This window comes from Fusarium oxysporum, chromosome 3, assembly GCF_000149955.1.
Source record: "Fusarium oxysporum f. sp. lycopersici 4287 chromosome 3, whole genome shotgun sequence".
Lineage (NCBI taxonomy): Eukaryota > Fungi > Ascomycota > Sordariomycetes > Hypocreales > Nectriaceae > Fusarium > Fusarium oxysporum.
The window spans coordinates 5,464,142-5,491,587 of record NC_030988.1 but is presented as its reverse complement, the minus strand read 5'-3'; the positions used below and the strand labels follow the sequence as shown (position 1 = coordinate 5,491,587).

At 48.2% G+C, this 27,446-nt stretch overlaps 8 protein-coding genes across 9 annotated transcripts; 5 read left to right on the top strand and 3 right to left on the bottom strand.

Annotated features, from left to right (window-relative positions):
- Positions 1-2,759: 2,759 nt before the first annotated feature.
- On the top strand, positions 2,760-5,652 carry FOXG_21847 (uncharacterized protein; the record flags this gene model as incomplete). Its single annotated transcript, XM_018402217.1, has 2 exons — positions 2,760-3,102; positions 5,303-5,652. The coding sequence occupies 2 exons, from the start codon at positions 2,760-2,762 to the stop codon at positions 5,650-5,652; spliced, it is 693 nt and encodes a 230-aa protein (XP_018255025.1).
- A 4,470-nt stretch (positions 5,653-10,122) lies between these two features.
- Positions 10,123-12,408, top strand: FOXG_21846 (uncharacterized protein). Of its 2 annotated transcripts, XM_018402216.1 has the most exons (3): positions 10,123-10,571; positions 10,619-11,000; positions 11,056-12,408. In XM_018402216.1, exons 2-3 carry the CDS (start codon positions 10,671-10,673, stop codon positions 12,037-12,039), a joined length of 1,314 nt encoding a protein of 437 aa, XP_018255024.1. In that variant the 5' UTR covers positions 10,123-10,571; positions 10,619-10,670; the 3' UTR covers positions 12,040-12,408. The 2 variants fall into 2 exon arrangements, with proteins under 2 accessions (XP_018255024.1, XP_018255023.1); XM_018402215.1 differs by having other exon boundaries at positions 10,123-11,000; positions 11,056-12,155.
- FOXG_14971 (uncharacterized protein) lies at positions 12,095-14,034 on the bottom strand (the record flags this gene model as incomplete). Its single annotated transcript, XM_018395041.1, has 5 exons — positions 12,095-12,566; positions 12,615-13,166; positions 13,220-13,598; positions 13,655-13,810; positions 13,860-14,034. 5 exons carry the CDS (start codon positions 14,032-14,034, stop codon positions 12,095-12,097), a joined length of 1,734 nt encoding a protein of 577 aa, XP_018255022.1.
- Positions 14,035-14,465: 431 nt separating this feature from the next.
- FOXG_14970 (anhydro-N-acetylmuramic acid kinase) lies at positions 14,466-15,803 on the top strand (the record flags this gene model as incomplete). Its single annotated transcript, XM_018395040.1, has 1 exon — positions 14,466-15,803. The coding sequence occupies one exon, from the start codon at positions 14,466-14,468 to the stop codon at positions 15,801-15,803; it is 1,338 nt and encodes a 445-aa protein (XP_018255021.1).
- An 813-nt stretch (positions 15,804-16,616) lies between these two features.
- On the bottom strand, positions 16,617-18,417 carry FOXG_14969 (uncharacterized protein; the record flags this gene model as incomplete). Its single annotated transcript, XM_018395039.1, has 5 exons — positions 16,617-16,845; positions 16,901-16,920; positions 16,975-17,410; positions 17,459-18,148; positions 18,197-18,417. 5 exons carry the CDS (start codon positions 18,415-18,417, stop codon positions 16,617-16,619), a joined length of 1,596 nt encoding a protein of 531 aa, XP_018255020.1.
- Positions 18,418-18,969: 552 nt separating this feature from the next.
- Positions 18,970-20,796, top strand: FOXG_14968 (uncharacterized protein; the record flags this gene model as incomplete). Its single annotated transcript, XM_018395038.1, has 7 exons — positions 18,970-18,976; positions 19,066-19,094; positions 19,153-19,777; positions 19,824-20,303; positions 20,361-20,467; positions 20,517-20,616; positions 20,666-20,796. The coding sequence occupies 7 exons, from the start codon at positions 18,970-18,972 to the stop codon at positions 20,794-20,796; spliced, it is 1,479 nt and encodes a 492-aa protein (XP_018255019.1).
- A 16-nt stretch (positions 20,797-20,812) lies between these two features.
- On the bottom strand, positions 20,813-22,225 carry FOXG_14967 (uncharacterized protein; the record flags this gene model as incomplete). The annotated part of the gene is made up of 3 exons (XM_018395037.1): positions 20,813-21,791; positions 21,841-21,957; positions 22,011-22,225. 3 exons carry the CDS (start codon positions 22,223-22,225, stop codon positions 20,813-20,815), a joined length of 1,311 nt encoding a protein of 436 aa, XP_018255018.1.
- A 594-nt stretch (positions 22,226-22,819) lies between these two features.
- Positions 22,820-24,354, top strand: FOXG_14966 (anhydro-N-acetylmuramic acid kinase; the record flags this gene model as incomplete). Its single annotated transcript, XM_018395036.1, has 3 exons — positions 22,820-23,056; positions 23,112-23,590; positions 23,640-24,354. The coding sequence occupies 3 exons, from the start codon at positions 22,820-22,822 to the stop codon at positions 24,352-24,354; spliced, it is 1,431 nt and encodes a 476-aa protein (XP_018255017.1).
- Between the last annotated feature and the right edge of the window lie 3,092 nt (positions 24,355-27,446).

Sequence of the window (27,446 nt, the reverse complement as noted above, 5' to 3'; positions counted from 1 at the left end):
AAGCAGCTTGAAATTAGGCCTCTGAAGACGTGGTTGATATCTCTTTGTAGGTGCTTTTGCCGTGCTTCTATATCTTCAATGTCTTCTTCCTTCCCTGTGCGGTTTCTCTTCCTTGCTTGACTTCCTGAAGCATATTGGTTGAAAATGGCGTTGTAAATGCACTCCTTCTAATCCTTCAGCATGCGATAGGGCTTCCAATGAGGCTGCCGTGTTTTAAGCTGTAAAATGAAGCTATTCGCAAGTGCGACTTCAAGAAGGAAGGACCAAAGCAGCGCCTGCCAAGGACCCCGGCGGAATCGATGCTCGTATGTTGTATAGGACTTAATCTGATCGCCGCGGTCAACGTGGTTCATTTCATCGTTATATTGAGCGGCAACAGTAGGAATAAGGATCATCTTGAAGCTATCTCCATTGAAGATCTGCTTCAGGCGTTGTGCCTCTGCCTTTGTGCCTCTTTTGGCGGGCAATTTCCTCTTTTTTGGTGTGCGCTCGTGAGGGGCTCCGCTATGCACAGTTGAAAGGAAGAGCACGATATTGCTATCTTTCCAAGCGATTTGGATGTCCTAGGGGATATCAAAAGGGACAGATTAGTAAGGGAAATACATATAAAGTGCATCCATACCTGGTTATCTTCTGTCGGGATGAATACCACTTCATTATACTTCAAAATCGTGCCATCAGGAGCCTTTCCGGTCTCTTTTATCTGCTTTATTAGGGTGGTGATACCGCAGTTAGGGCGTGCCGTGCCTGTGGCTCCGCAGCCAAGCTGCCGAAGAAGGCGGAAGAGCTGTGGTGACGAGAAGAGGTTATCCGTAAAGACGTGATATGTCTGAGCGGGCAGCCTTTTTAGTAGGTGGACCACGACGCTCTGTGTATTGCTTAGAGGGATCTCGGTCTGTAGCCTTCCCTTCTTGCCAACCGACCTTGGTGTAGGTAGCTCGACGATAACAGCTTTGTAAGGTGATGCCTTCACATGCCAAAGCCACTGCATAAAGAAGCCCTGTTGGGTGATAACCCAGACTTTGAAGCCCACCGGTATGGGCTTATTATTGACGACCGTTGTCTCTTTCGATCTGCCTGTAAACGGGATCATACACTCATCTACAGTCAGATTAGTCCCTGGAAGATAGAGCTCGGAAGACGCCTTCTGTATGTGGCCAGACCATTCTTTAGCCGCTTGGAAGGTCTTTGGAAGATCACCCTCATCCCTCACATCGACTTTGGTGTAGTCAAAAGTACGGAAATACCTTGTAATCAGCTCGAACTTCCGTAACGGCATGAACTTGATGATCGAGTGAAGAGGGCGTTAATCTCCTAGGCTAGGAGCCTTCCAATGGTCCTTTATCGATATTTCCCTATAAATTCCTAGGTAAATAACGACTCCAAGCCACACATAGGCTGTTGCAGTGGAGATGCCTTCCCATTTGAAGATGCGTGAATGTTTAGAAAGGGGGGTATTCCAGTTGTCAATAACGTGGTTTTCGATCAGGTGAGCGACCCAGCTGTTGGTGTATTCAATCCATGACTGTATGAGGGAAATAGGTACGAAAAGTTGGAGTCAAGTGGTTCCTTGGGCAGAAGGTTGGTCTTGAAATCATGATATTCTAGGTTGAAAGGTTGAAAATCATAACCTCGGCCTTCTTCGGGCGGAAAATTAGGCACGCCGGTGGGGTCATTAGCCGCCCTTAACGGCGGAGTGTTAAAGCTGTGATCATCTATATAATCTTGTACCTTTTGGGGGCTCATTGTTCTTTATGAGACTCGTTACGGTCAATTGTATGAGGATTTTAATCGATTTGTATGGCGTTGATTGAAGCAGCTGTCTGACGGGAACTGACGTACTCCATAGGTACCTGTGGGGTTAGTAAGGAAGAGTGGGACGAGTGACCTGATGTTGCCTTGTGCCGCTTGAAGAGATAGCATGAAGTATACCATACGTGAATGAAGCTTATTACGCACGGGAAGAAATGTCTTTCAGAGCTTGCAGGTCCAAGAGCGTCTAGCACGCACCAATGGGAGGAGGCATTTTGTGGCGATTAGTCAGTGGGCCCGCCCAGGCGCCCTAGGATAAATGGGGGCATCCGGGTGCCCACCTATCAGTCGCCGTGCGGCTTGCACACTGAGAGGGGGGGGGTTTGCCTCGAGCATACTGGTCTTGTGCGCCAAGACGGCGCCGGATGGGTGCGACTTTGGCTACTACCATTTGGACATGCTCTCAAGGTGCATCAAATATATCACCAAGGCTTTTCCAAGCCGAGACGGAATGCTGCCACGTGCCTAACCTGTCACCGGCCAAAAGAAGCCATGTACGAGGCCATGACGATAGATGAGACATCACACGACGTGCATTGAGGTTGAAGGATTTGCGGGTGACCCCGGCGTTGGAGGTTAGTGACGTCATTTGATTAATAAAGGAACAAAAACAGAAAAGGTCGCTCGCTAACGATGGAAGATCTACACGTAATGCATCCTCTTATGTAGAGAGGTTGTCTGCTATTGTACTATCTTAAGCCTGATTAGGACATGATGCTCCTCTACTTTATACCTTTCTGCTTTTGTAACATTCTTCCCTACTATTAGTTGCTACGAAGTTATATTCTTGACGACCCTCTAGCACCTTGAAACTGGTAGATTGCTCGTCTGAACACCTATCTTAACCTTTGTGGCATAGGGGAAAGGGCCTCGGGTATACCTAATCCTTCTTGTCTACCAGTCAGAGCTCTTGTTACCGCAATTGCCCTCACATATACACAGACACCATGGCTTTCGATCTCTGGACTTACCAGTTTTGCCTTGCCTGCGACAAGCAGGTGCAATCTGACGCTGCAACCTACTGCTCTGAGCCTTGCCAGATGATAGACTCAGAAAGGTTAACGTTGCCGCCCAGCTCGCAAGTGAGCTCCCCTGGATTCCCTCCACCACCCACCGAGTTCTATGTCTCCTGGGCGTATGGCCTAAGTACCGCACGATCCTGCGAGACTACGGCTCAGAAAAGGCACTGGATCCATTATATGATGCCCGATACTGAGCAGGTCAGCTCTTTTGTTGCAACTCAAAATCTCAAACACGTAAACTCTCATAGTAGCCTTGGCTCCATGCAGAGTACGTCCTCCACCCGCGAGGCAGGTCACCTGTCAAACAAGGCGAGGATGGAACTGCGAGCATACGCTGTCTTATTCGAGCAGGCGACAGTGCAGCGGAGGCGGTCTTACTAGCCAGCATTGCTGCGATGTCTTGCGTTCAGCCGATACTGCATCATGTCTATGTATACCTCAAACGGCGGGCCCGAAGCCGACTGGGAGGTTTATGCGACGACAGAGAACGCGACTCGTTCCAAACTCGCTCGTCGGGCGACATATAATCACAATACCTACCTCACTACGCCACCTTTCTCGGTGACTTTTACTGCAACAAGATGGTAAATTTATCTGGTATAAAACATGCCGTTTCCACCTTATCACCATTGTGGACAGTTTGACTCCAATGGAGATCTGGGTTTTGTGGGCGGATAATACTTATTTCAAAAATAAGGTTCTCGTGGATCACCGCATTTAAAACGCATTTGTCGCAAAAGGCCCACAAGCTGGAGCGAGCCATGTATGACTTCTTCAAATAGGTTATCGCCCTCAGCCTTGCAATTGATATCTTTGACCATGGCACATTGATCGTGAAGCCCAACATCTCCAGGCAATGCAAAGCTGATAGCAGCAGGCGTTGGTGCACATGACCAGGAAGGGCTTATCAAGGTGACTGGGCGATTTTCATACCTAGGTGTGCCCGCCTTGCCTGCCAGCTTTGTGGGTGTCGTGTTATAGTGCTGCCATGAAGTGCTCCAGAGAAGATCTAAAATTATTGCTTCTCTCCATAGCCCGGCGATATATTGGAAACCCATTCGGCTCTGCATTATTTGAGCACTTCCAGCAATTCCGGGCAACCTGTCAGAATGATAAGTAAGATCTCGACGAGTATAGTTCTCTACCAGGTCTTGCTACAGTCGGTCTGGATTAGGCTGAAGATTTAGCATATTGTAGGCCAATATACTATGCTGGTTTCTCTCATGTGTCGACCCATCTTCGGAAATTGTCTCAGTGCAACAATCCCAGACCAGCTCTGAGTCTGTATAATGGACTGTTCTTGTAGACAGTACATTCTCCTGAAAAGCCCACCCACGTTTAGAAAGAGGACCAAAGCCGTGCACTAAACTTTCCAGTTTCTCATAGCTGTGACTTCTCTCCTGGATAACAATGTTGCATGTTGTTCCGTCGACCAACTCATATTCTTCTTCAACAGCTTGCGTTATTCCCCGCCTGGCACGAAGGATTCCGCTTTATGCATGGGACGCAGCAGATGCAGCTATTGTAGCATGCGCATTTTTGAAGCATTCACCCATTTTCGCCGATTCGACCTCCTAATCTTGCACACTGTCTTGTAAATACAAAGTCTGTCCACCCAAAGGTAGTCAGTTGCAAGTTCCCTTGTAATATAAACAGCGTCACGAATTGTTTTAGGCAATTGCGTTAAAGATATACCTTTCTTATGCTTTTCTAATGAAGTAGACGTTGTCTTCAAGAGATGCTGGCTATCACCCCAGCAATAGCTCAAGTTTGCATAGGGACCATGAATATTTCCTGTGTCGTGTGAAGTGGGCTCCCCACTTGGCTTTCCGACGACAATAATACGCTTTGGCAACGGGAGAGCATTTTGTTGGATGCAACTGCGATGACGTGTACGGCAATTTTCGAGTCACTCTTTGATGAAAGAAAAACATTGGCCGCTGTTTGAGTTGATAGTAAATGGGGATAATCGCTGCTGTATAGGCTGTCTCATTGGGGGCCCAGGGTTTGATTTCAAACAAACTGTAGACGATATAAGTACTACTCTTCTATATATATTTTCACAGCGAGTATGCACAGCCAGCGCTGCCCTTAAATCAAACAAATCAAATTCGTGGTCATAATTGAGATATTTGATAGCCCGCGACGCTGGATTTGTTGTTTGAAATATTTATGCAAATATTTCAAATATTTTAAATCTCACCATTTGAGCTCTTAGCTCATCTCTCCTCGCCACTATTAGGCCCAGCTTCACCGCACCCCTGACCCAGTCAGAATCCGTGTTTATGTTCATCTCAGCCAGGAAAAACACCATACAATCTTTACAATCTTTATAATCTTTGTTAACATTGGGGAGGCAGCGTTTGGAAAGTCAAGCGGGGCGCGACGTGACGCGAAACGGCGCGATGGACGCGGTTGCGGACAGCATCGTCGCGAATCAGACCGGCTGCGAAAGCTAACAGCGAAAGGGATGGAGAACTTGTCCGGTAATGTTGGGATAGTGATGCAAGCCCTGGTCCGCGAAATCCGCGACGAAACAATGAAACAGATGGCGAAGGCACAGCAAGAAACCGTGAAGGAAATCACGACGTCTCACGAGAGAACCATCGAGACTCTGTGGAACGCTTGGGAAAAGGAGCAGCAGGTGCTCAAGCAAATGATCGAAGGCCAGGAGAAAGCGATTAGGCAGCTGCAACAAGATATTCAAGGCATTCAGGCGCAAGCCGCACAGGAACGAAAGCTGATGCAGGAACAGGTTGACGAGCTCAAACGAATGCAGCAGCACGCCTCACGCGATATCGAGCCCCTGCAAGTGTAGGCCGCCGAATAGATCAAACACATCCACGAGAAATCAGATATCATGGCGCAGCATGCTGTAGTCGGCTCCGCCCAGACGAACCCCAGGCAGCCACTTGCAGACATAGCTCGTATATCACCAACGGAGGGGCCGAATGGCGGTGTTGGACGTCCTGAGCCGTGTCATCACCTGCGCCGCCGCTTTCGTTACCCTGTGGAGAGGACCTTTTCTGCATGATAGATATCTCCGGAGCGGGCGACGATGACAGCGACAAGGCGCAGATCGGAGAGGTCCGACAGGCTATCGAAGACGCTGTGAGGACAAGAAAGAAGGACGAGAGATGGAGATGCGCAGCAGTGATTAGAGGGGCTAGGAACACCAATATCATCAAGGTAATTTACTAAAGTCACTAGTCGCGGGGTAGCCTTGAGTTTTGCTGGGGATCGACTCTGGTCTGTGATTGGACCAGGGTTACAACGTCGAATTCTGACCATACACAGAACGTACCGCGTAAAGCTCCTGCTCAGACTTCAACCTTTTGTGCTTCAAGACATTATGCAGACTGTATTCGAGAATCAGAACCTCCCGACAGGTCAAATCATGGCAAGCAATCTTTTCACAGAGCTGGGCTGTTCCAACCCTATATATCCCTTCAGAGTTGCAATCCACTCCACTAAATCCACTGGCGGAGCCAGTGGAGTGGATGGACCTTAATCCACGGAGCCCGTCGGTGTAGTGGATCCATTTGAAGCTATCGTGAAGTGGAATGGACGTCGTGGATTAGTGGATGAGTCGATTATGTCAGCAGTTGTTTGAGTGAAGTTATTCTCGACGCCCGCCCTGACCTGATTAAGTACCGCTGTTCGTGGTAGTAAAGCTATTCCCAACTACTTTCTTCTTGGTGGCACTCCACCACATTCTCAAGCCACGCTGTTGCCCACTCTTGAAGCTCGTCGTCCGTCATGTGAGCCATCTTGAGGTTGTCCTTCTCTTCGGCTACTGAGACAAAGAAAGGGTCCAAATCTCGAATAATACCCGCCCTAAGCCATGAACGCAAGACTTGACACGTCCCAATAACCTGTGCTTCAAGCCGACTTCGCAGAGGTGTTACCATACGCCCTGCTGCTGAAAAAAGACGTTCACACTCAGCGGACATCGGCTGGATCGTAAGGAAATCAAGGGCCATTCGTGACAGACGTGGATACTTGAACCTTTTCTCGTGCCAATAAGCAAGAGGGTCACGAACTTGGGCATCACCACTCTCATGGTTCGAAATCCAGTGCTGATACTCATCTTCAAACGGCTCGAGGCTGTCGTCACCTTGCGTCGCTGATGCTGCGCAGCGGTTTTCTTCCAGGTATTCTTGGAACGGATTGCTGTACGTCTTCCGCCGTTTGAGAGCTGGTTTTTCGTCATTCACAGCCCTTCGAGGTAACCTGGCCTCACGATACTCGTAGTGCCATACATCGTGAACGATTCGCTTGGCCTGACGAATCCATTCAGGGTTACCGGCCCACTTGCGGTCGAACCATTTCCAGCGGTACGCTGGATGGAGCGCCAGCCCAGTATAATAGATAGGCGTTTCGCTTAACAGCTGGTAATACTTATCAAGCTTCTGCCAACCCAAATTGATGTTAATCCTGAAGTGTTCGGCGTCAGGAAAGCGTTCAGCCATAGCCTTATAGTCCTCAAGCTTGTCAAGAAGGAATTCGAAGCCTTGGATAACATCCCAAACATTACCATATGAGCCCATCCATCCACGCTTCCGCTTGCGGATTTGGCCATCGCCTTCAAGCATCTTAATCGTGCACTCATAATAGCCTAGAAGCTGCGAAAAGATTTCGAGAACCTCCCAGTCCTTGTCAGATAACTGGTGTTCTGGCTCGCAAATATATGGCAGTTTGGCAGACTTCTTTGTGGTGCCCCTTTTGGTCTTATGCTGTTGTTCGAACTCCACCCGGTATCGCGCGATAAGCAGTTCAATGTGATCACGCAGCTGAAGCGCACGTCGGATCATGTATAACTGCGAAGCCATCGAGTATCGTTATCCAAAACAACGTCCAAAGGCTTCTTAGTCCTGACTTTAGGGTCAGGCGACTGGTCGAAGGCGGTCCGCTGGAGCTCTCGAAGCAAGTCAGTCAACTTGTCAGATCTATGGATAAATACCACAACATTGTGCAATTTGCCCACTGGACCCCTCTTCTGCCAAAGCAAGTGCTCGGCTTCTGATAAAGGCGCCTGCCCAGATAGTTGCCGTTCGAACGCGTCAGCTTTGTGGCCGAAAAGTATGCTTTTGGCCGAGAGGTTCAGAGTGCGGCCAAAACAGCGCCCTCGCCTAGTCTTGCCAACGAAGCCCAGCTCTCCACCAATTATCTCCATAGCAGTATCGTTGTTTTCCGCGTTATCCAGCGTGAAATATCCAATCTTGTCTTGAATCTGATAGGCTTCGATAACGTCGAGGATTTCGGCCGCGATATTTGTCCCTGTGTGACTGACGCTGAGCTCGGGGACCCCTATTGTAACCTTGCACGGCTTGTTGTTTTCGTCCCTGAAAAAACAACACACTCCATATAAAGCATGCCGATTTCCAGACCTCCAGCCGTCAAATGAGATGTGGATAAGGCCAGGCGCCTTGCGGAGTACCTCGACAACTTTCTGCTTGTGTTGTTTGAACGCTGAAGTGGCTTTTTCCTTGATCGTCGTGTGGGTAAGGTTGGCGTCACGAACCGAGACTGACGGGTTCAAGTAGTCGAATATTTCTCGCAGTTCGTTTTCTTCTGCAATGGAAAAAGAATGGTTTCTAGCGACGATCCAGTTCATTAGAAGCCGTTGAAAGTGATCGCGGTCGAAACGCTTAATAACAGTGTTTGCAATTGCTTGTTCTCGTGGGTTGTGCAAGTCAAGCTTCAAGGCTTCCACGATGGACTTCTGCCCCGTCGCCTTAACACTTAGAGAATCAGCTTTCTTTTCAGCGGTTCCTTTCGTCTTGCTAAACGGAGCGCGGATTCCATGTTCAGAAAATAGGTGATTATACGCGTTTTGAATGCCATCGGAGTCAAAGTTGCCTGGACAAGGGTTCCTCTTGCGAATGCAGGCTCGACAGACCCATCTGCGCTGCTCGTCCTTTTGGATGTAATATCCAAAAGGCCAGGCCCAAGAAGCAGTTTCTCTGCTTCGTTCGGAGAGTGCCCAGCCACGGAAGTGATATCGAAGGGTTGCTTCGTGATTGTCTTCGTCTTCCGGAGGGGTCTCGGTCGGTCTCAACACGGGCGTCGGGGTTGAAGGCGACAGAGAAGGCGTCGGGGACGGCGTTGGATGGGAGTAATAAGGCAAGAATCGGAAGAAGCCATCTTGAATGAAAGCTCGTGGCCGTGTCAAAATCGCGTGGAAAATAGGGCAAAGCGTAACAAGAAAATGTTACGATTAAAGAAGGTGAAGAAGATCGTCTCTATCGCGGCCCTTGAGCTCTCGCCAGAGCTACCCCTGACCAGGAGCAGATGGAATCCCCATTTCGGTAATGATAAGATAAATGCCATGGCCGAGGCAAGGCAGGCATACTGTAACAGTCCCAACGGAGTATATTGACAACTAACTGGGCGCAAGCATCCTGACGCTAGGGATGAAAGTGAGGAAAAGACGAAAAAGGAGAGATAAAGGGAGCTTCCTGCAGCTCTCAAGCTTTCGTGGGTCTTTGGGACTACATTAAATTAGTCGGTGGCGGGGGCAATCCGAGCCCCCTTCTGTCATTGAAAAGTGAATGAATGGTGGACTACTTTTTCCTTCACTTTGTTGTTTGTCATGCAAAGCTTTAGCCGGCATACTGTGATTTATATAGCTCCAATGAGAAAAATGCGGCGGTTCTAACGGCACTGATTTTGTTAAATGCCAGTAAAAGCTGCGATGTCAAGAGAGTTCATTGTTTTTTTGTTCTAGGGTAGCTGTCAGTCAGAGCTAAGCGCTCACACCTAACTTGGCAGGGAGCCCCTAACTCACTCCACTTCAAATCCACTCCATCCACTCCACGAGCGCTTCGAGTGGAATGGATGGATTACATAATCCACCAGCCGACCAGCCTCGTGGAATGGATCGTGGATCCACTCAGTGGATCCACGCGTGGATTCAGTGGAGTGGATTGCAACCCTGCAATAGGTGAAATCGGGTGTAGTAGACCCGATTTGCAATTACTTATTAAACACATTAAAAGCTAGAAGCTTTAAAGTCTATTTATATTATAATTTATACCATCTTTTAAGGTTTTCTTTATAAAATATAATAATTAAAAATCTTTAAAAACTACTTTATTATTTAATAAGACTTTTAGCTATTTTATTTAAGTATAAGAAAGCTATAGGGTAAGCCACGTTTGCTATAGTATATTGTCTCGCTCGCTTATTATATACGTGATACTGAAATAAGCTTAGCACTTTCTATCACATGACCTCATTATTTTAGTTAACCTGAATTTGCCTCAAGGTTCTAGCTACCGAGAACAGATTATTTTGCCTCTGTATGTGAATTGATAGAGCACCATGGCAAATGGCAATAAAGCCCCCAAGAAGTCAAATACTAAGCGTAGGCGCATTACACAAGCGTGCGACTACTGCCATCAACGCAGCATTAGATGCCGGCCATCAAGCGACAACCAGGGATGTCAAAACTGCAAAGACTTTGCACAAGAATGCACCTATCATCGAACACCTCGACGACGCGGGACAAAGCCTCGGGATGAATCAACAGACCATAAGAACTACTCAGAAGACGCTGCGCGTCCGCCTCTTAACGCTGCGAATGCTGAACCGGCCCAAGAAAGTAGCCATCCATCCCATGATGTGAGATGCGTACCCAGGCCGCGAGCCGTCTCTGTTCACGACAATCAATGGAAGGCACCACATATTGCCAGCCAAGCCAGCATCATGGACCTAATTGAGATCTATTTCGAGGTTGTTTACCCAATATTCCCGTTCTTTCACCAGCCAACGTTCGTTAGAAGAGTCTCTCGAGCCGAGTACACAAGCGAGAAATCCATCTTTTCTGTCACGATGGCTCTTTGTGCCCTGGTCAGTGGTCGCATACGAGACGGGTCAGTAACAAACCCCAAATGGGACCTCGAGCCACTATATAAGATACAACCAGAATTGTTCTACGATGAGGCCAAGAAACAGCTCCTGGAGCTCGCGACAGAGTCAAACATACACATCCTTCGAGCGCATGCAATTCTTGCCATTGCAGCTATTCAAAATGGAAAGACGCGCGACATGCACCACCATCTTGGCTCGTATCACACTCTGGTGGCGATGGATGGATTACATAATGAGGCCAATTGGCCACGCAATATTGACGTCGTGGAACGAGAGGAGAGGAGAAGACTGGTCCGACATGCCAAATCATCGTTCCTGCGACAAGTAAGCTAACAATGTTTTTTAGTTTTGGTCTATGTATACACTCGACATCTACACGGCAGTGGTTTGGGGTGGCATCATTCGATGTAGCGAGTGCCAATCTTACGTAGCCTATCCAACAGAAGTTGACGATGACATGATCGACGATAACGGAATAACAGCACAAGATCCAACACCTGGAAACGACAGTCAGTCTTTTGCAGGACGAGCGGAGTGCTGGCTATCAGGGTGGAATTTCATCACAGACTTGTATCGCGTCCTCGAACATGCCTTGACGCGGCTCCGAGGCTACCGAAGGCGACAAACCACAAATTCGTTCTTGATAGGGATGTTTGAGGAGGACTTTACTGCTGCAAAAGCATCAGTTCGCGAGAGCGTCTTTCGAATGTACCTCAACTTGCCAGATTGCTTCAAAGAAACGCCCCTAATGGTCTGTAACGTCAAGAAAGATCGTTTCGGGTTCCAGGCCGCGAATATCACTGCCACATTTCAGCTACTGCGTATTGTCCTCTTCGCCGGTAGCGGAACCAGCATCGAACAGCGTTGCCAGATCGCCAGCGAAGTCGTCGAAGCATTTGTCTCTATACCGATTGCTTATCTGCTTTCTATCAGCACCCCGCTCCTGCACCACCTTGGAGGTATTGGATCGATTTTAGGTAATGTGTTAGAAGAGCCGCTCAGCGAGGCCGACTATACTCGTGTACGGGGAGTAATGCTCTCAATGGCGCTGCTGTTAGAGAACCTGGAGGTTATCCACCACAGCACCAGTGCGAGCGAGAAGCTCCGATCACAAGTTTCTCGAATTGATGAGTACATGACTAGACAGCGACAGATTGCCCCATCAGCCGCGGTCCTGACAGCATCTGAAGGCATGATGGAAGAATCGGTACTGGACAGCCAAGTAGCCCAAAGCTATCAGGAGATCATCCCAGATGGTGCATTGGACTGGACGTTTCCAGAAAATGGAGAGCATCTTGGAGACCTGACGTGGAACTTCAACTTGAATTGATATTTTAGTGTTAAAGAGTTTTCAGCTACGAGGTGCAATCTCGCATATCAACAAGCTAACCATCGATAACATCTTGCTGCTCAATCGTACCATTTCCGCAGTTCTCCAAATCCTTCTCAGTGCCATGAACCTGCTGAACATATCCATCGACCTCATCAAGCAACTGTCTCGATGCTACTGCGACGTCTCCGCCTGCTTCAGCCAAGCGCCTCTCATATTCCTCCATGTTCTTAGACACGAGGAGACTGTTGCTCGTGAACAAGAGGTTAATCTCCTCGAGGGACTTTTTAGATACTTCGGGGAAGAAGAACCAGACAAGAGGCATAGCAACGACATTCATGGCCCCGAAAAATATATAGGTAGCCCAGCCGAGCCTCTGAAGCATGATGGGAATGACGAATTGAGTCATGCCACAGCCACATGCCCAACCGAAGATTGTGAAGCTGTAACCTTTGGCGCGAATCTCCTGGGGCCAGATTTCGGTTCCATAGATCCAGCATGGAATGATGTTGAACATGGTGAAGAACCTGAATCAAGTTAGCAAAAATAACTACAATTTTAGCAATGTGCCTTACCAGATATAGACGAAGACAAATGATGCCGCGGCAGTACCAAGCTGTTGAGACTTCTCAGAATCTGTAGCAGCCACGTCTTGGGAGGTCTTAATAAAGGCAGCAACAAGGAACAGTGCGATACCTTGAGTGACGAAAGAAACCATCAAGGATCTGATGCGACCAATTCGATCGATCACAAAAGATGCTGCTACAGTTCCCGGAATGCCAAAAGTGTTGGCAAGTCCAGCCAACCAGATAGATTTGTGTGTATCAAAACCAGCCAGGTTGAACAGGGTGCCGGCCCAAGCAGCAATAGCCAATATGCCGGTCCATTGCTGGATCCACTGAAGTGCAAAGCCCATGACTGCTCGCCTTCCAAGATGGAGGTTGCCGGAATATCGACCGCCGAGTGCTATGTTGAGGAGGTCATTGCGACGGTTATGGGTGGCTTCGACAATTGAGTCGATTTGCGCAAGCTCGGTAACTATTTTGGGTGTGTCTTGAGTCAGGTCGCCTCGAAGCTTGCAGAGGATATCGACAGCCTCTTCTCTTCTCCCGTTTGCAATGAGCCATCTAGTCTTGTCAGTATACAAGTTCTTCAAGGTTCAGTTATGACAGAAACACACCTAGGAGACTCGGGCAGGAATGGGAGAGCAATGTCCACAATTATAAGAGGAATGGCCATCCAGGCGAGCGGAAAGCGCCAACGGAACTCCGTGTTGGTGTTGCGAAGACCAAAATTGAGCCAGTATGCGATGGCGATGCCTAGATAGTTGGAAACAAACACCAGAGAGAAGCTAGAGCCACGATCATGGGCTTCGGACAGTTCGCTAACCCAAGGAGGTACGATGGCATTAAGAAAGCCAATCCCTAGACCAGCGATAATTCGAGCGCAGAGGAACATGTTGGAGTTAATACTGCCCGCCATGAGAGCAGCACCGAGAATGCCGCAGAGCGTGCCGACTAAGACACCGCGTTTGCGGCCAATCTTGTCCCCAACCCATCCTATAACCGTCATTAGTATGATCCCGACTTCTTCAAGGCATGTCTAATTGACTAACCACCTGTAAAACAACCCCACATGCCTCCAAAGTAGTAAGCTGCTGCAAGACCACCTTGTTTGGTTGAGTTGGTTACAACTCCATTGGAGCCAATGCCAGCCATATCGATGAAGCCAGGGGTCTCGCTCACAGTCCCCAGCACACCTTGGTTAAACCCTATGTTATGTCAGTTGGTTCATCTCAACAATAATTGTGGCTAACTCACCTTCAAAGATCAAGGCTGTTGAAGCGACAAGGTTAATAAGAAACAACAACGCCTTGCCAGGCACATGCCTCCAGACGTGAAAGTTGATCATAGTGTAGAATGCAGTAGCTCGGACGTCGGTATATTTGCGGTACTGATGGGATGATTGATGAACAGTGTCCTGAGTCCCAGGCATGAAGTGGAATCGACGAGATTTATATCCTTCGCAACATGATCAAAGAAGGGGTTGTCTAAGAACCAAGGAAACGTTTCAAGTGACTAACCTTGAAGCTAATTCCCCGTGGTTCCCCAGGTCGAATCACAAATTTTGCGGGGTGGCGACTGTTAGTGGCGAGAACCGAGTGGCGTCTGGCACGCTTAAACGCTTAAACTCGTGGCCCTTAAGACAGGAGCGAAAGGCCCGCTTAACCATTTAACAGTTTAAGCTTTTAACTGCTTAGGCGAGGTATGAGAGGCGAAACCACCTCTTCCGGAACTACCCCAGAATCTGGAGGTGGCTCAGACATTAAAGGATAGGATAAATAGCAGCCTTGCCTTCTACTTTCAAACTATATGCTGTCGAGCAGTTTCTCACAATTATTTCGTTCATATTACAGAATCTTTACCATGGGATCTACCGAAGGTCTTCTCCTAGACGCTCACGCGCCTCTGGACATTACCGTATTGGGCTTAAACTCTGGCACGTCCATGGACGGTATTGATTGCGCCTTGTGTCGCTTTCGACAAGCCTCACCAAATGCACCGATGCATCTCGAGCTCTTGAAGTACGACGAGATCCCTCTTGAACAGACCATCAAGAAAAGGGTGATGCGCATGATCCTCCACAACAATACCACACCCGAGGAACTATCAGAGGTCAATGTCCTGCTTGGCGAGACATTCTCAGGTGCTGTTATGCAATTCTCACAGAAACATGGTATTCCACTGTCATCCATTGATGCCGTCGGCTCTCATGGCCAGACCATCTGGTTGCTCAGTATCCCAGAGGAGGGGCAAACAAAATCTGCCTTGACCATGGCAGAGGGTTGCTTTATTGCTTCTAGAACTGGAATCACTACGGTTACTGATTTCCGTGTCTCGGATCAGGCCGCTGGTCGTCAGGGAGCTCCTCTCATCGGCTTCTTCGACTCTCTGCTTCTTCACCACCCCACCAAGTTTCGAGCCTGTCAAAACATTGGCGGCATTGCAAATGTTTGTTTCATCCCGCCTGATGTCGATGGTGCATTGAACACTGAGTTCTTTGACTTTGATACTGGACCTGGCAATGTTTTTATCGATGCGGCGGTGCGATTCTTTACAGATGGCGAGAAAGAGTACGACAAGGACGGTGAAATGGGTCGAGCTGGAGAGGTGGACCAGCAGATGGTCGACGAGTTCCTGCAAACTCATCCCTACTTTGCTCTTGATCCGCCCAAGACGACGGGTAGGGAAGTCTTCAGAGATACGATTGCACACAACTTAATCGATCGTGGCCTCGAGAAGGGAATGTCCCCAAATGATATTGTGGCCACCATCACGCGTATTACCGCTCAGGCTATTGTGCAACACTACAAGCGATACATGCCAACCCAGTACGGTCCGCTAGCAGAAATATACATGTGCGGCGGCGGAGCGCGAAACCCCAACATTACAGAGTATATGCAGAACGCCTTCCCTGACACGAGAATCACCATGCTTGACGAGGCTGGTATCCCGTCAGATGCCAAGGAAGCTATCACATTTGCCTGGCAAGGGATGGAGGCTGTAGTCGGGCGAAGTATCCCTGTTCCTTCACGCGTCGAGACCAGAAGGGAGTATATCCTCGGCAAGGTAAGCCCAGGCAAAAATTATCGTAAACTCTTGAAGAAGGGAATGAGCTTTGGGGGTGATTTGGAGTATCTGCCACCTGTCAAAGAGCTTGTTAATTATGTTGGCGGTCAAGTGTTTAGTACTATAAAGCAATAGACTCTTTTTACTGCCTTATCTGATAGACTTGTATGTGTCGAAAGTTTTATATACCTGCAAGAAATTAAGGCTTATTTCTATGTAGAACAACCCCATGAATATTAATTATTGTAATTATTAAGTTCAGGCCACTCAATCAAAACAGGGTTCTCTTATACCTATTTGGCCTTAACCTATCCTGCCGATTTATGTGATGAGTTCACTCAATTATATCATAGTCAAAGGCATTCTCACGTCCAGCTTTACACTTCGACCCTGTTCCTTCAACCCTTTCAACCACCCAACACTTGACCTAAAATCTATCCTTGAAACAGCTTATTCCCTAAGGCTGATTATCAGCTTAATCACCCTAATGAAACTCAATAATAATATGACATCGGAGACTACCAGCAGTATCGAAATGTCTGCTATAGATATAACTATAGCCACAGACGTAAGGCTATAACTTTTACACGGCTACGATGGTGTCCTTAAGTCTCCGGATTTTTAGTTGCCATAGAATCAGCTATAACATGTTAAACCAAACGCAGCACCTCTATTATTACGGCCATATATTAATCCACTACTACATACATGCAATCAGCCTCTGATGCTTACTACAGCCACGCGTTAATCTATGAATGACTAGCCGCCATTCCTTGCCTATATGTTATGTTTAGTAGCAATGTAGAGCCTGCAAAACAATCGTCTATAGTCCGGCTAAACATTCTCCAATCTGATTCCTTATACTACCTCCATTTAGCAGCTATATAAGTACGTGCGACCCCTTGCTAGTTAGCTTCTGACTATATGCGAGATGATACAGAACATAGCTTATACAGCCTCGACATGTGATTCAATTGACTTGTCCTGTGCCATTCCGTCGCTCCCGTTCCCTTTATTCAATCTTTCATGCAAGAGAGCTGTACGCTTCGCAAATTCTTTCTCCTCATCCCAAGTGAACGGACTCTTACTAGCAAAGAGATAGTCCACTTCTTCTAATGTACGGCCGGCAGTTTCGGGGAGGAAGCAGTACACCAAGGGAATGTATGCAAACATAGCACTAGTAAAAAGGTCAGCGGCCACTTCCAGTTTCGGACAGATCAAAGGATACTTACGCTCCGAACACGTAGAAAGTCTGCAAGCCAAGTCAGAAATGAGAAAGTCATGGGTAGTTGAGGCGAGTCCATACCTTTTCGTTAATTCCAGAAAACATAATAGGCACCAAGAGAGAACCTCCACCGTAGCCGACAGCCCAGCCGGCCACGCCAAAGGCATTCCCCTTGGCTCGGAGCCAGGTGGGAAAGATCTCGGTGGGATATATGAAAGGGATCAATAGCCAAGAAGAACTGAAGATTAAGAGGTAGATAAAGACCATGGCTGAAGCTGCTGTGCCGTATTGAACAGCCTTGTCTGGGTTGTCAATGGCTCCCCGAAAGAGGCCGCCGATAATGAACAGGGTGATACTGAGTGCTACGGCACCCCAGTAAAGGGTTCTTCGGCGACCTACCCTGTCGATGGTAAAGGCTGCGATAGCTGTACCCAAGATGCCAACTAGCATCAGTAAACCGGACAGCCAACCGGACTTGACATTATCAAAGCCGGCTGTACGATAGATGGTTCCAGAACTACAACGCAGTTAGCAAACTATCTTTTTTCAAAGAAGCATAACTCACTATATAACCACGGCTGCGATTCCAGTGCCATACTGCATGAGCACCTGGAGCCAGAAGGCAAGCTGGATGCGGCGGCCAAGATGAATGTCTCCGGATCCGATACCGAAAAACATCTTGAAGTAGTTGGTTTTGGCGTACTGAGACTCCTCTTCCACTACCGTCACAATCTCTCGATATTCATTCTGCGCATCAGGGTGTTGAGAGTCACCATCCCCCCGCAGCTTTGCAATAATTTCTAATGCTTCATCAGGTCTCCCGGCCTTGACCAGCCATCGCGGGGACTCCGGGACCAAGAGGCTCAGTACCGCCAGGGAGATTACGGGAATGATTTGAATCGCAAACTCGAACCGCCAGCGAAACTGTCCACCGCCCACTTCAGTAAAGGACGTGCCGAAACCGATCCACGCTGCGAGGGCGATGCCGCAGAAATTGGCCAAGAATGTGAGAGCGATTTGCTTGCCTCTGTGTGATGCAGCAGAAAGCTCGGCCGTCCACATAGGGGCAATGACGAGGATGAAAGCCACACCCATGCCAGCAACGAATCGTGCGCAAAGCATGTGTGCGAGGTTGACAGCAGAGGCTTGCAGGATAACCCCGGTCATACACCAGAAGCATGCCATCCACATGCCCTTGATACGTCCGTAGTTGTCGGAGAAGCTGCCAGCCCAAAAGGCTGCGAAGAGAGAGCCACTTAGTAATATTAGTTATTGTTTCCTGTCAGACTAAGGGGACACATACCAGTAATATACGGCGGCAATACCGCCCTGCAGCATGGGTTTGACGACTTCGTCTTTATCGTTTGTGTATCCCATGCGTCGTCCGAACTCCGGTGAGACAGTCACAGCGCCCATAACGCCCTGACTGATGCCTTCGTAGGAGATTGCAACGGCGGAGGCAGTTGTAACAAGCCTGAGCAGCTGCTGCCCGGACATGGACTTCCAGCTCTGGCGATTCCACATGATGCAGATGAATTAATGTCGTAACACTAATACAGTAGTATGTGCAGTTGTGTCAAGGTATTATTGGTTGTGTTTTGATATGGCCGATTGGAAAGGTTCTCATGATGTTCAAGATGCCCCCATTATATCTATTTCTTCTCCCCAGAGATTGCGAGCTTAGACTACTCTAACCCCGTGGGGATTTGGCCACGGCGCCACGCGGAGGATTTGTTACGGAATGTTAGCGAGCTGTGTCCTCGTCTCGAATTACCAACAAAAGTTAGTTTCAAAAGTTGCGGCCCCGATTTTCTGACAACATGATGATAAATTATTAGCCAGTAATGGACCCATAATGGCGCAAACTGGAACAATTTAGCATAGATGCGGGCATGTTGCACTAGTAAAGTCAGCATAAACGGGTAGTTCCGCTCCCCCGGAATCCTTCGTCTCGAATCTCTGCTTCATTCGTCTCGAAATCCTTTCCCTGCTTCTGCAAGCAAACAACAGCCCGGGTAACATGGGTCAGTTGCGATCTCGTAACGGCTGGTAAGTCAGATGAGCCGATGCTCCAGAATGATAGGTGACATGGAATAGCCTTACGTGCCGAGAACGTCGGGTCAAATGTACGTCTCCAGGGACAGAGCGAAATTCGTTATACTGACTTCACAGGTGATGAGACGAGACCGACTTGCGGACTGGTATGTTAAGCATATCCAGTTGCCGAACCGAGAAGATGATGGAGCTAAGTGAAACTAGTGCCTCAAGAGGGACCGACTGTGCCGTTGGGACGATTCATCCCCTCAGCTCAAGATTAAGCGATACCGGCCAAAGCAAATGGAACATCCGGTCCATGGTGAACATTCCTTACATCCTCCGGAAGGAGATAATCCATCGGCGGAAGGGCCCTCATCACCACTCAACTCTCTACAGCAGCCGGATTCAATTTGGTGCCCCGAGAATCGGACGTCGCCGCCTTCAGCTGCTTCCATCTTCGACCTTAGTCAACATGAATCTCCAAACCAGTACAGTGGTGGCTCTCCCATGAGCGTACCTAGGATAACCCCTGTCCCTCCTGCGCTTCAACGCCAGGAGGCTTTCTATCTACACCACTTTTCCACGCACGTGGCTCGGTGGCTAGACTGTACGGATGCATCACGACAGTTTACGCTTAATGTGACTGTCCTGGCCAAGAGCTCACCCATTCTTCTATATGCTATCATTTCTTATGCCGCTCGCCATTTAGGTGATAACAATACAGCTGATGAATTCCAAGAAAAGTGTATAGTGCTTCTCATTCCCTTGCTAAGTACCGAGACCATTGCCCACGACGAGACTATCCTCTGCGCCATAGTCATATTGCGCGTATGCGAACAACTGAGTGGTAAGTCCCGTTGCGCAGTAACTCTCCTCATCTAACCTTACCTCAGTAACTGTGACGGGCGGTGATCAGGAGAGACATCTTGCTGGGTTGAGTGCTCTGCTCAAGGCATCTCAAGGACAACAAGTAGATCCCTCGGCACCTACCCTCTCTCAAGCTGCGTTTTGGGTTTATGTCAGACAATCCTTTTACAACGCCTGCATCAATCAGCAGCCGCCCAATTTGAATTTTGACTTGGTGTTGATGCCACCACCACCCGTCGTCCATCAACAAGCTGTCGATGTCAAGTCAGAGACTGCCTGGGCAAATACCATGACATGGATTTGCGCTACAGTGATGCATTTCTGTTTTAGTGGAAGTGTCTTGTACTCAGAATCATCGACAAGGATGCAAAGATGGTACGAGCTGTCCGAGGCCGTTGAGAACTGGAACAAGACGAAGCCAAGTACGTTTGATCCATTATGGTCTGGAGAACCAGAGCTGGGAGCAGATCCTTTTCCAGAGATTTGGTTTACAGCAGATTGGCATGGTAGGCACAAATTCCTGAACAATTCGCCGTTAGTCCATGGAACCTGATGGTTATCAGTTATGGCATTTGGATTCTATCACCTGGCTAGGATGCTTTTAAAGGTCTACCGTCCATCTCCGCGATTTGTCATTCGAAATGTCCGCCGAACCCTGGCGGAATCTGATGTGAGTTCATGGGTTATAGAGTAACTTGCCTCAATTGACATCACCTCAGGAGTCTGTCATGGAGCACGCCCGAGCCCTTTGTGGAGCATGCAAAGGCTCGCCGGGAACTGTGCCACCCCTCATCACATTATGCCACTCTACATTTATTTGTAGGTCGTACCATATTGTTAAAACTCAGAATTGTCTAACCTATGAAAGGGGCTCCCTTGATGACAGATGAGCGAGAGCAAACAAGCCTGGTAAGCATGCTTGAGGATCTCGAGTCATCGCATGCCTGGCCAACTGCCTGGATAATCAATGTTTTGCGAGAGGAGTGGTCAAAATGCTAGTAGTACATTATCTGTCTCAGACGCCGTCGCTGAATGATATCACGGCATGTTTCCCATCCCTAACCCATCCCATCCCGGGTGCCTCCCGGTTAAGTCGCTTGACAGCCTCCTCACTTCCTATTCCAACGCAAGTATCGGACTTGTTTGTTCTCAACGCGAGGACCTTGACACCACTTCGTTGCCCTAGTAGACCAAGCGAAGACTTGAAAGTCGTTGTGTGTGGCCAGAGACCGTCTCTGGTCAACTTTCGATAATTCAAGTCTCCTTTCCATATAGTCAAATAGCTGTCCTGAAAACGCTGAAATAGATCAGGTGCTACAGCGACCATCTCATGAAATGACCAAGCCGTCGTCCAAAACGAATGAACCTCGATACGCATTAAGCCGAGTTCGAGATACCTCTTGATCTGAGTGGCCAAAAAATTCAAGCCTGTGGACCGCAGATGGTCGAGGAGGAAGTCCATATCGCTGGGTAATACATCGCTGACAAACCAGGGAAAACATTTCGCATGGAGAGTGATGCTCGTTCCGAGTCCAGATGCAATGAGGTATGCCGCGTAGAGGACGTCTGCAAATAGCTCAAATCCAGCATTGTCAAGAACGATGTCGATATGTCGATTTTTTTGAGTCAACTGAGTCTTTCGCAGATAATGCCACACATGTGATGTATCATTGTCGACAATGTTCCGCTGGCTCTCCTCGATCGCTGCGCTTCCTTGTAACTTCTGAATTTCCTCCAGACTGAGGTTGGTCAGAAGAGACAGATCTGTTGCGTTTCCCCATAAAGCCAGCTCGGTCATTTCAGAAAAGACAAGTCTCGCTGCATCGTCGTCCAAGCTTTGGAGTGGTTGTATCGGGTTTGCGATGACTTGAGTGACCCTGCTCGCCAGCTCCTGGACGGCCTTCTGCGACTTGACAAGGGTAGAATCCTTTTGACGTTTAAACACATCGTACCCTTTCCAGGAAGATGACATGGAAAATAACAGCTGCACTCGCCTGCAGAAGTTAGCATCATTTGGCGGCACACAACAACTCCAAGACTGACCGATACAGGTAGCATTCACCATACAACCATGGACAGTTGAGCCAGGTCAACTCGCCCATATTAAGGAGAAGCTGATTGTACGACGCAATATCTACCGAGCCATCATCTTCGAGGGGACTGAGCTTTATTTAGTGATATACCGACGAGAGAAGTTCATAAGGAGCACTCACCACAGCTGATCATCACCAGTAATTTCCTCTCTGAGTCTTTTAAGGCTTCTCTCTATCGAATTGATTTCGTCAAGGGCACGGGATGGAGCAAGCTCAGCGCCGGTAAAACGGACATCATCGATCATGCCCTGTACAAGCTTAGGCCAGCGATACTTGGCAGTCTCGTGCGCCATGCTGCCATGGTCGGACGTCCACACAGACCGAGGGATTGCCATTTCTTTATGCATACTCTTTCGCTGACAGTCTCTTATTGTCAAGTAACAGGATGAGAAATTCAAGGTCGTGTTATGATGAGAATAAATAGGTTTCTATTCCCTTTCTACTGGACTTGCATTTGTCAATTGATTAGATAACTTTCCGACAATTTGATTCTGGTTAGGCTTATTGGCGGAGACAACACGGAAATAATTAAGGTTTGCGCCTCGAGTTCAGCATCGAGACGACTTGCCCAAAAAGGCACTTCGACTCGAGAGAGGTTAAACTAGTGTAAATACTAAGAAATTAGAGCTTGCGATCCCTCTGTGGAGTAAGCTAGTCACTAACAGAGGACCATCTCCTCCGGGAAGTTTACTAATTGCTATTGCTCTTCGCTCATCGTCACGAACTTCCAAACAGGGGAGTCTCAATGCGATTCGTATCGAGGCGCCATCGAATACCACATTATATTAAATGCGCAGTCATGTCCGTGAACAAATTCCGAAGCTATTCAACGATCTCGAACATACTGAACTTAATATATTATCTCACCTGATCTGTCTCGCAGAGATATTGCTAAGGTTTCCACATACTTCATAACATATCATCTCACCATGACACGACCACAAACCCAGCAAAATGGGAGCCGTTGCGTTACCAACGGTCAACCACATGAATCCAATGGCCATTCCTTCAATGGAAATGGCCATGTTCGGTCATCTACCACTGGTGCGCTTGACTTAACCGTCCTGGGAATGAACAGTGGCACTGCCATGGACGGTATCGACTGTGCACTTGTTCGATATTACCAAGAGTCTCCGGATGCCCCTCTACACATGGATCTCATTAAAGTATGTTTCACTTCGCGGTATCTATCTACTCGTCTGGTGCTGACCATATACTTAGTATGATGAGATCCCCGTACCTCAATGGATCAAGAAACCCGTTCTCACGATGCTTCGGGAGACCAAGACGACTCCCTCAAAAATGTCGCAACTCAATGTGCAACTTGGACAGATGTTTGGTGATGCAGTCAAAAAGTTTTGCGATAAACACGAGATATCAATAGACAGCATTGACCTCATCGGATCACATGGACAGACCATTTGGCTTCTGTCCATGCCGGAAGAGGGGGAGACACGTTCTGCATTTTGCCTTGGGGAGGGCACAGTTATTAGTGCCATCACCGGTATCACAACTGTGACAGACTTCCGAATGGCAGAGCAAGCCGTGGGTAGACAGGGTGCCCCCTTGGTTGCTCTGATTGACGGCCTTCTGCTTCATCACCCGACCAAGTGGCGTGTCTGTCAGAATATTGGTGGAATTGCCAATCTTTGTGTCATCCCCCCTGATTCCGAGGGCGGGGTGGACGCAATGGTCGACTGGTGAGAAATCCTCTACATAGCACCCTAATGAAGCGACTAACATCTCTAGGGACTGCGGCCCGGGCAACATGTTCATTGACAACGCCATGAGATATTTCACTAACGGCGAGATGGAATATGACAGAGACGGCGAATGGAGCTCCAGAGGCACCGTGCGCCAGGACATTGTCGATAGGTTTCTGAGTACAAACAAGTACTGCAACCACGTTCCTCCCAAGACCACAGGACGGGAGACATTTGGGGACAATGAAGGTCAAGAACTGCTTAACGAGTGTCTTGCTGCTGGGTGCGATAAGTACGACACACTAGCAACCATTACTCGAATAACGGCCCAGAATATCATCAAGCAATACCGCACATTCTTCCCTCACTTCGGTATCAGCGTGGATGAGATTGCAGAGGTTTATATGTGCGGCGGTGGTGCCCGAAACCCGACCATCATCAAATATCTCAGGGAGCAACTTCCGGATACAAAGATCCGGGCGCTAGATGAGACCGGAGTCCCATCGGATGCCAAGGAGGCAGTTTCCTTTGCCCAACAAGCCATGGAGACTATCTTGGGGCGACCAGCCCTGGTTCCTATCAATAGTGACAGCCTAGTGCCTAACACTATCTCAGGCAAGATTGCTCCTGGCAGGAGATGGCGCGAGATTATGAGCTCCAGTATCAGATTTGGGGAGGGTCGCTCGGCCTTGCCCACAGCCAAGGAAATGATCGTGGAACGGCCTTACACTGCATGGAAAGCTATGCAAGCTTTTGACTGAGTGATTACAGTGACTTAGACTAGTATAATAATAAATAGTATTATCTATATCGATAACGATTATTCAGATTCGAGTTGCATGTTGATTTTGCTGAAGTTACTAAATCATATTTGCCAGCAGAAGCAACTCAGTATTTACTTAACACGTACTTGCTTCTTTAAATTGCTCTTCATCGTCGGTGCTCTTTCTAAGAATAACAGAACTTAGGGCCAATATATCTCTAAATGGCTTCGAAGAACATATCAGCTGCCAACTCTCCATGCTCGTGCTTAGTTAACGTCAATGGAATTGAGAAAATCAATCATTGTATATTTTGTAGTGTACCATCGTCTCTCTTTTCTGTTATCACATGTCTTCGGATAGAGATGTGATGTTACGATTGGTCACCGTGACGGCGCCGTACGGCTTCTATAAGCAGCTATAGCCACCAATATAATTAACACAATACCAGTTATTGGCCAATATTTTGCACCGGGGCGTAGTGGTTTGGTGCAAATGTTACATGTGACGTGTACATGCACTAGTGGTCACCGAGAACGCACCTACCTAGGCGCCTAAACATACTCAGTGGTGGGCCTCCGGCAGAGCAACCTTCCTATTTAGCCTTGACCAGCTGACAGGACCCAGAAGTATACATTTCCGTTGCGAGGTTCGATTAAAATCCAAAGAGTGTCGTTTCTGTTGCAGGTTTTGACTCTAGCTCGTCTCGGTCTTATAGCGGTCTTACTCTCGCATGTATCAAGATCAAGACGTCTACTATCTACCGATTTTACCAATACAGTCACATCCCTTCTACCATGGACTCACTTACTGAGATTCGTCTCTTATGCCAGGCGACAATGGTCTTGCCCTAACCCTAGCATCACAGAATTCCGTCACCTCGCGTCCTACAACTGGATCGAGTCTCCAACGCCCACCATCGCCGTCCCAGGCAGTCCTGCCAAATGGTCACCACCCAGAGGTCCCATCCAGGTGAAAAAGGGTACGGGATACTTTTACGCGGCGCAAAACGTGGCCCGCCATCCCGAAAGTCCGCTCGAACCTCTGTTTCGCGCTTTGCTCCTCACCGACTCCTTGGTTGACCTTCGATCGGTCGGCGTCGTGACGGGCCGGAATAATATTTGAAATCTGCTCTCTTTTGTCGACCAAGACATTTATCACTTATTATAATGGTAAATTGGTTAGTTCACCATTTTTTAATATAGGAGTTGAATATAGTGCTATTATATTATAGGTTAACGTACATGATAAGCGAGTGCCTCAACAAACATCGATCCAGAAGATGTAAATCGTCACAAAAGCACAACGAACCTCTAAATCAATTGAAACTAGCTGCTATACTCTTCCTCAGACACTGAAACAACTATCTGACATGTTCTTGCGTTATGCCCCATCTTGCGCATGCTCCGCAATGCCTTTCCTTTGCTTGCACCGACCTTCCCTGACTACCACTTCTCAACGATTCTTCCACTGCCTGCCCGTCAACATTCATCTGACCAATCGCTTGCCTTCCTTCCTCTACTGTCATCACCCCTCCCTTCTGAAGTCTGGTTTTTTCCATATTCCGCCGCCGACTTAGTATCTCATTTGCTTGTCGAAGGTCTTGGTTCTCAGCCCTTAACAAGGCATTCTCGTGCATTATCGCCTTGGTTCCCTTAGCAAGAGACTTCAGAGCTCCTAGAATTGACTCTGGGGAGCTACTTTGGTGCCGCCTAATTCGTCTATCGAGGTATTCACACTGAAATTGTGCTTCAAGCACGGTTTTTGGCGTCTTTGAGACCCAAGGGGTTGAGGGGCTAGCTACCTCCTCGGCAGGCGTTGGGGTCCGCAGCCGCACATCAAGCTTTGAGACCACACTTTCCGGGTCAAGAGGCACAAGCCCGGCTCCTCTAAAGGCTGATTTTATATTTTTCTCCGTCATTGTGGCCTCAAATGCGGCATAAAAAGCCGAGAAGAACTCGGTCTTGGAAACGTGGGTTACAGAGCATCGGATCAGATGCTCGATTTCCCGGCCATATGCCTGCTTAAGCATGGAAAAGCACCCGACATCAAGAGGCTGAAGTAAATGAGACGAATGAGGCGGCATACAAAGCGTGATGATCTTGTTCTCCTTACAATATCTCTCAAAGTCGACCAAGTGGTGGCTTTCGTGGCCATCAAGGACCAGAAGACGATAGCGACTATTAGATCGCTTAGCTGTAAACCGGTCAAAGTGCTTTAGCCACTCGAGGCCCATCTCATTGTCAGTCCAGCCATTTTGGGCTATTGCAATAGCCCAATCGCCTGGGAGGTTATTTTCTCGGTACCAGTTGGCAAGGTGATACTGGCCCGAACCTATAATGAACGGCGGGATCGCTCGACGTTCCGCATTGATCGCCTGGATGACAGTAATCCATTCCCGATTTCCAGGCTGCACTGATTTCGGCTTTCCACGCCTTTCTGCACCTATGACGACCATTCCACTTGCAATAACGCCCATCATAAAGCTGGTCTCGTCAAAGTTCCAGATGTCATCCGATCAGATGCCGTACTTAGCGATTGTGTTCTCCACGAGCCTGAACCAGTTGCGAATAATAGTCGGATCTTCGCACTTGGCTCTCTGGTAGTCGTACTTACGAAAAAAACGCGTTTTGAGCTCTTTGTGTCGCTTAACGAAGTTCATAGCCCAACGCTTGCCGACCGGTGATGCGTCGCGGTCGGCGAGCAGTCGGTTAGCCATCTCTTCCACACCACGTAGTCGTGGGGGGAAATCCTCGCGAATCTAGGTCGAGAATGAACTTGACTATAATCTCTTCCTCCAGATCAGTTAGTTTGCGTGATTTCGGGATCCAGTCACGTCGCGATTAGATCCCATTTTGTCGGCGACGCAACGCCCAATAGTTAACTTGGTATAACCTAGCAGCGCCTCGGAGACCTAATTTTGGGTTATTTCGAAGCGCTTGAAGTGCAAGAAGAATTTGACATTCAGAATAAAGTTGAGGCATGGTCATTGGCTGAGCATTAATTGATTAAACTGGCATTGGTAATGGCTGAGGGATTTTTGGTGCACATACTTGTTTGGTGCACATGCTTATCATGTACGTTAAGGAAAT

Bases quoted from the DNA above. Each gene is read 5' to 3' on its own strand.
- FOXG_21846 (XM_018402215.1), top strand. From the start codon at position 10,161: ATGGCAAATGGCAATAAAGCCCCCAAGAAGTCAAATACTAAGCGTAGG. The intron at 11,001-11,055 runs GTCCGACATGCC...AATGTTTTTTAG, and splicing joins GAGAGGAGAGGAGAAGACTG to TTTTGGTCTATGTATACACT.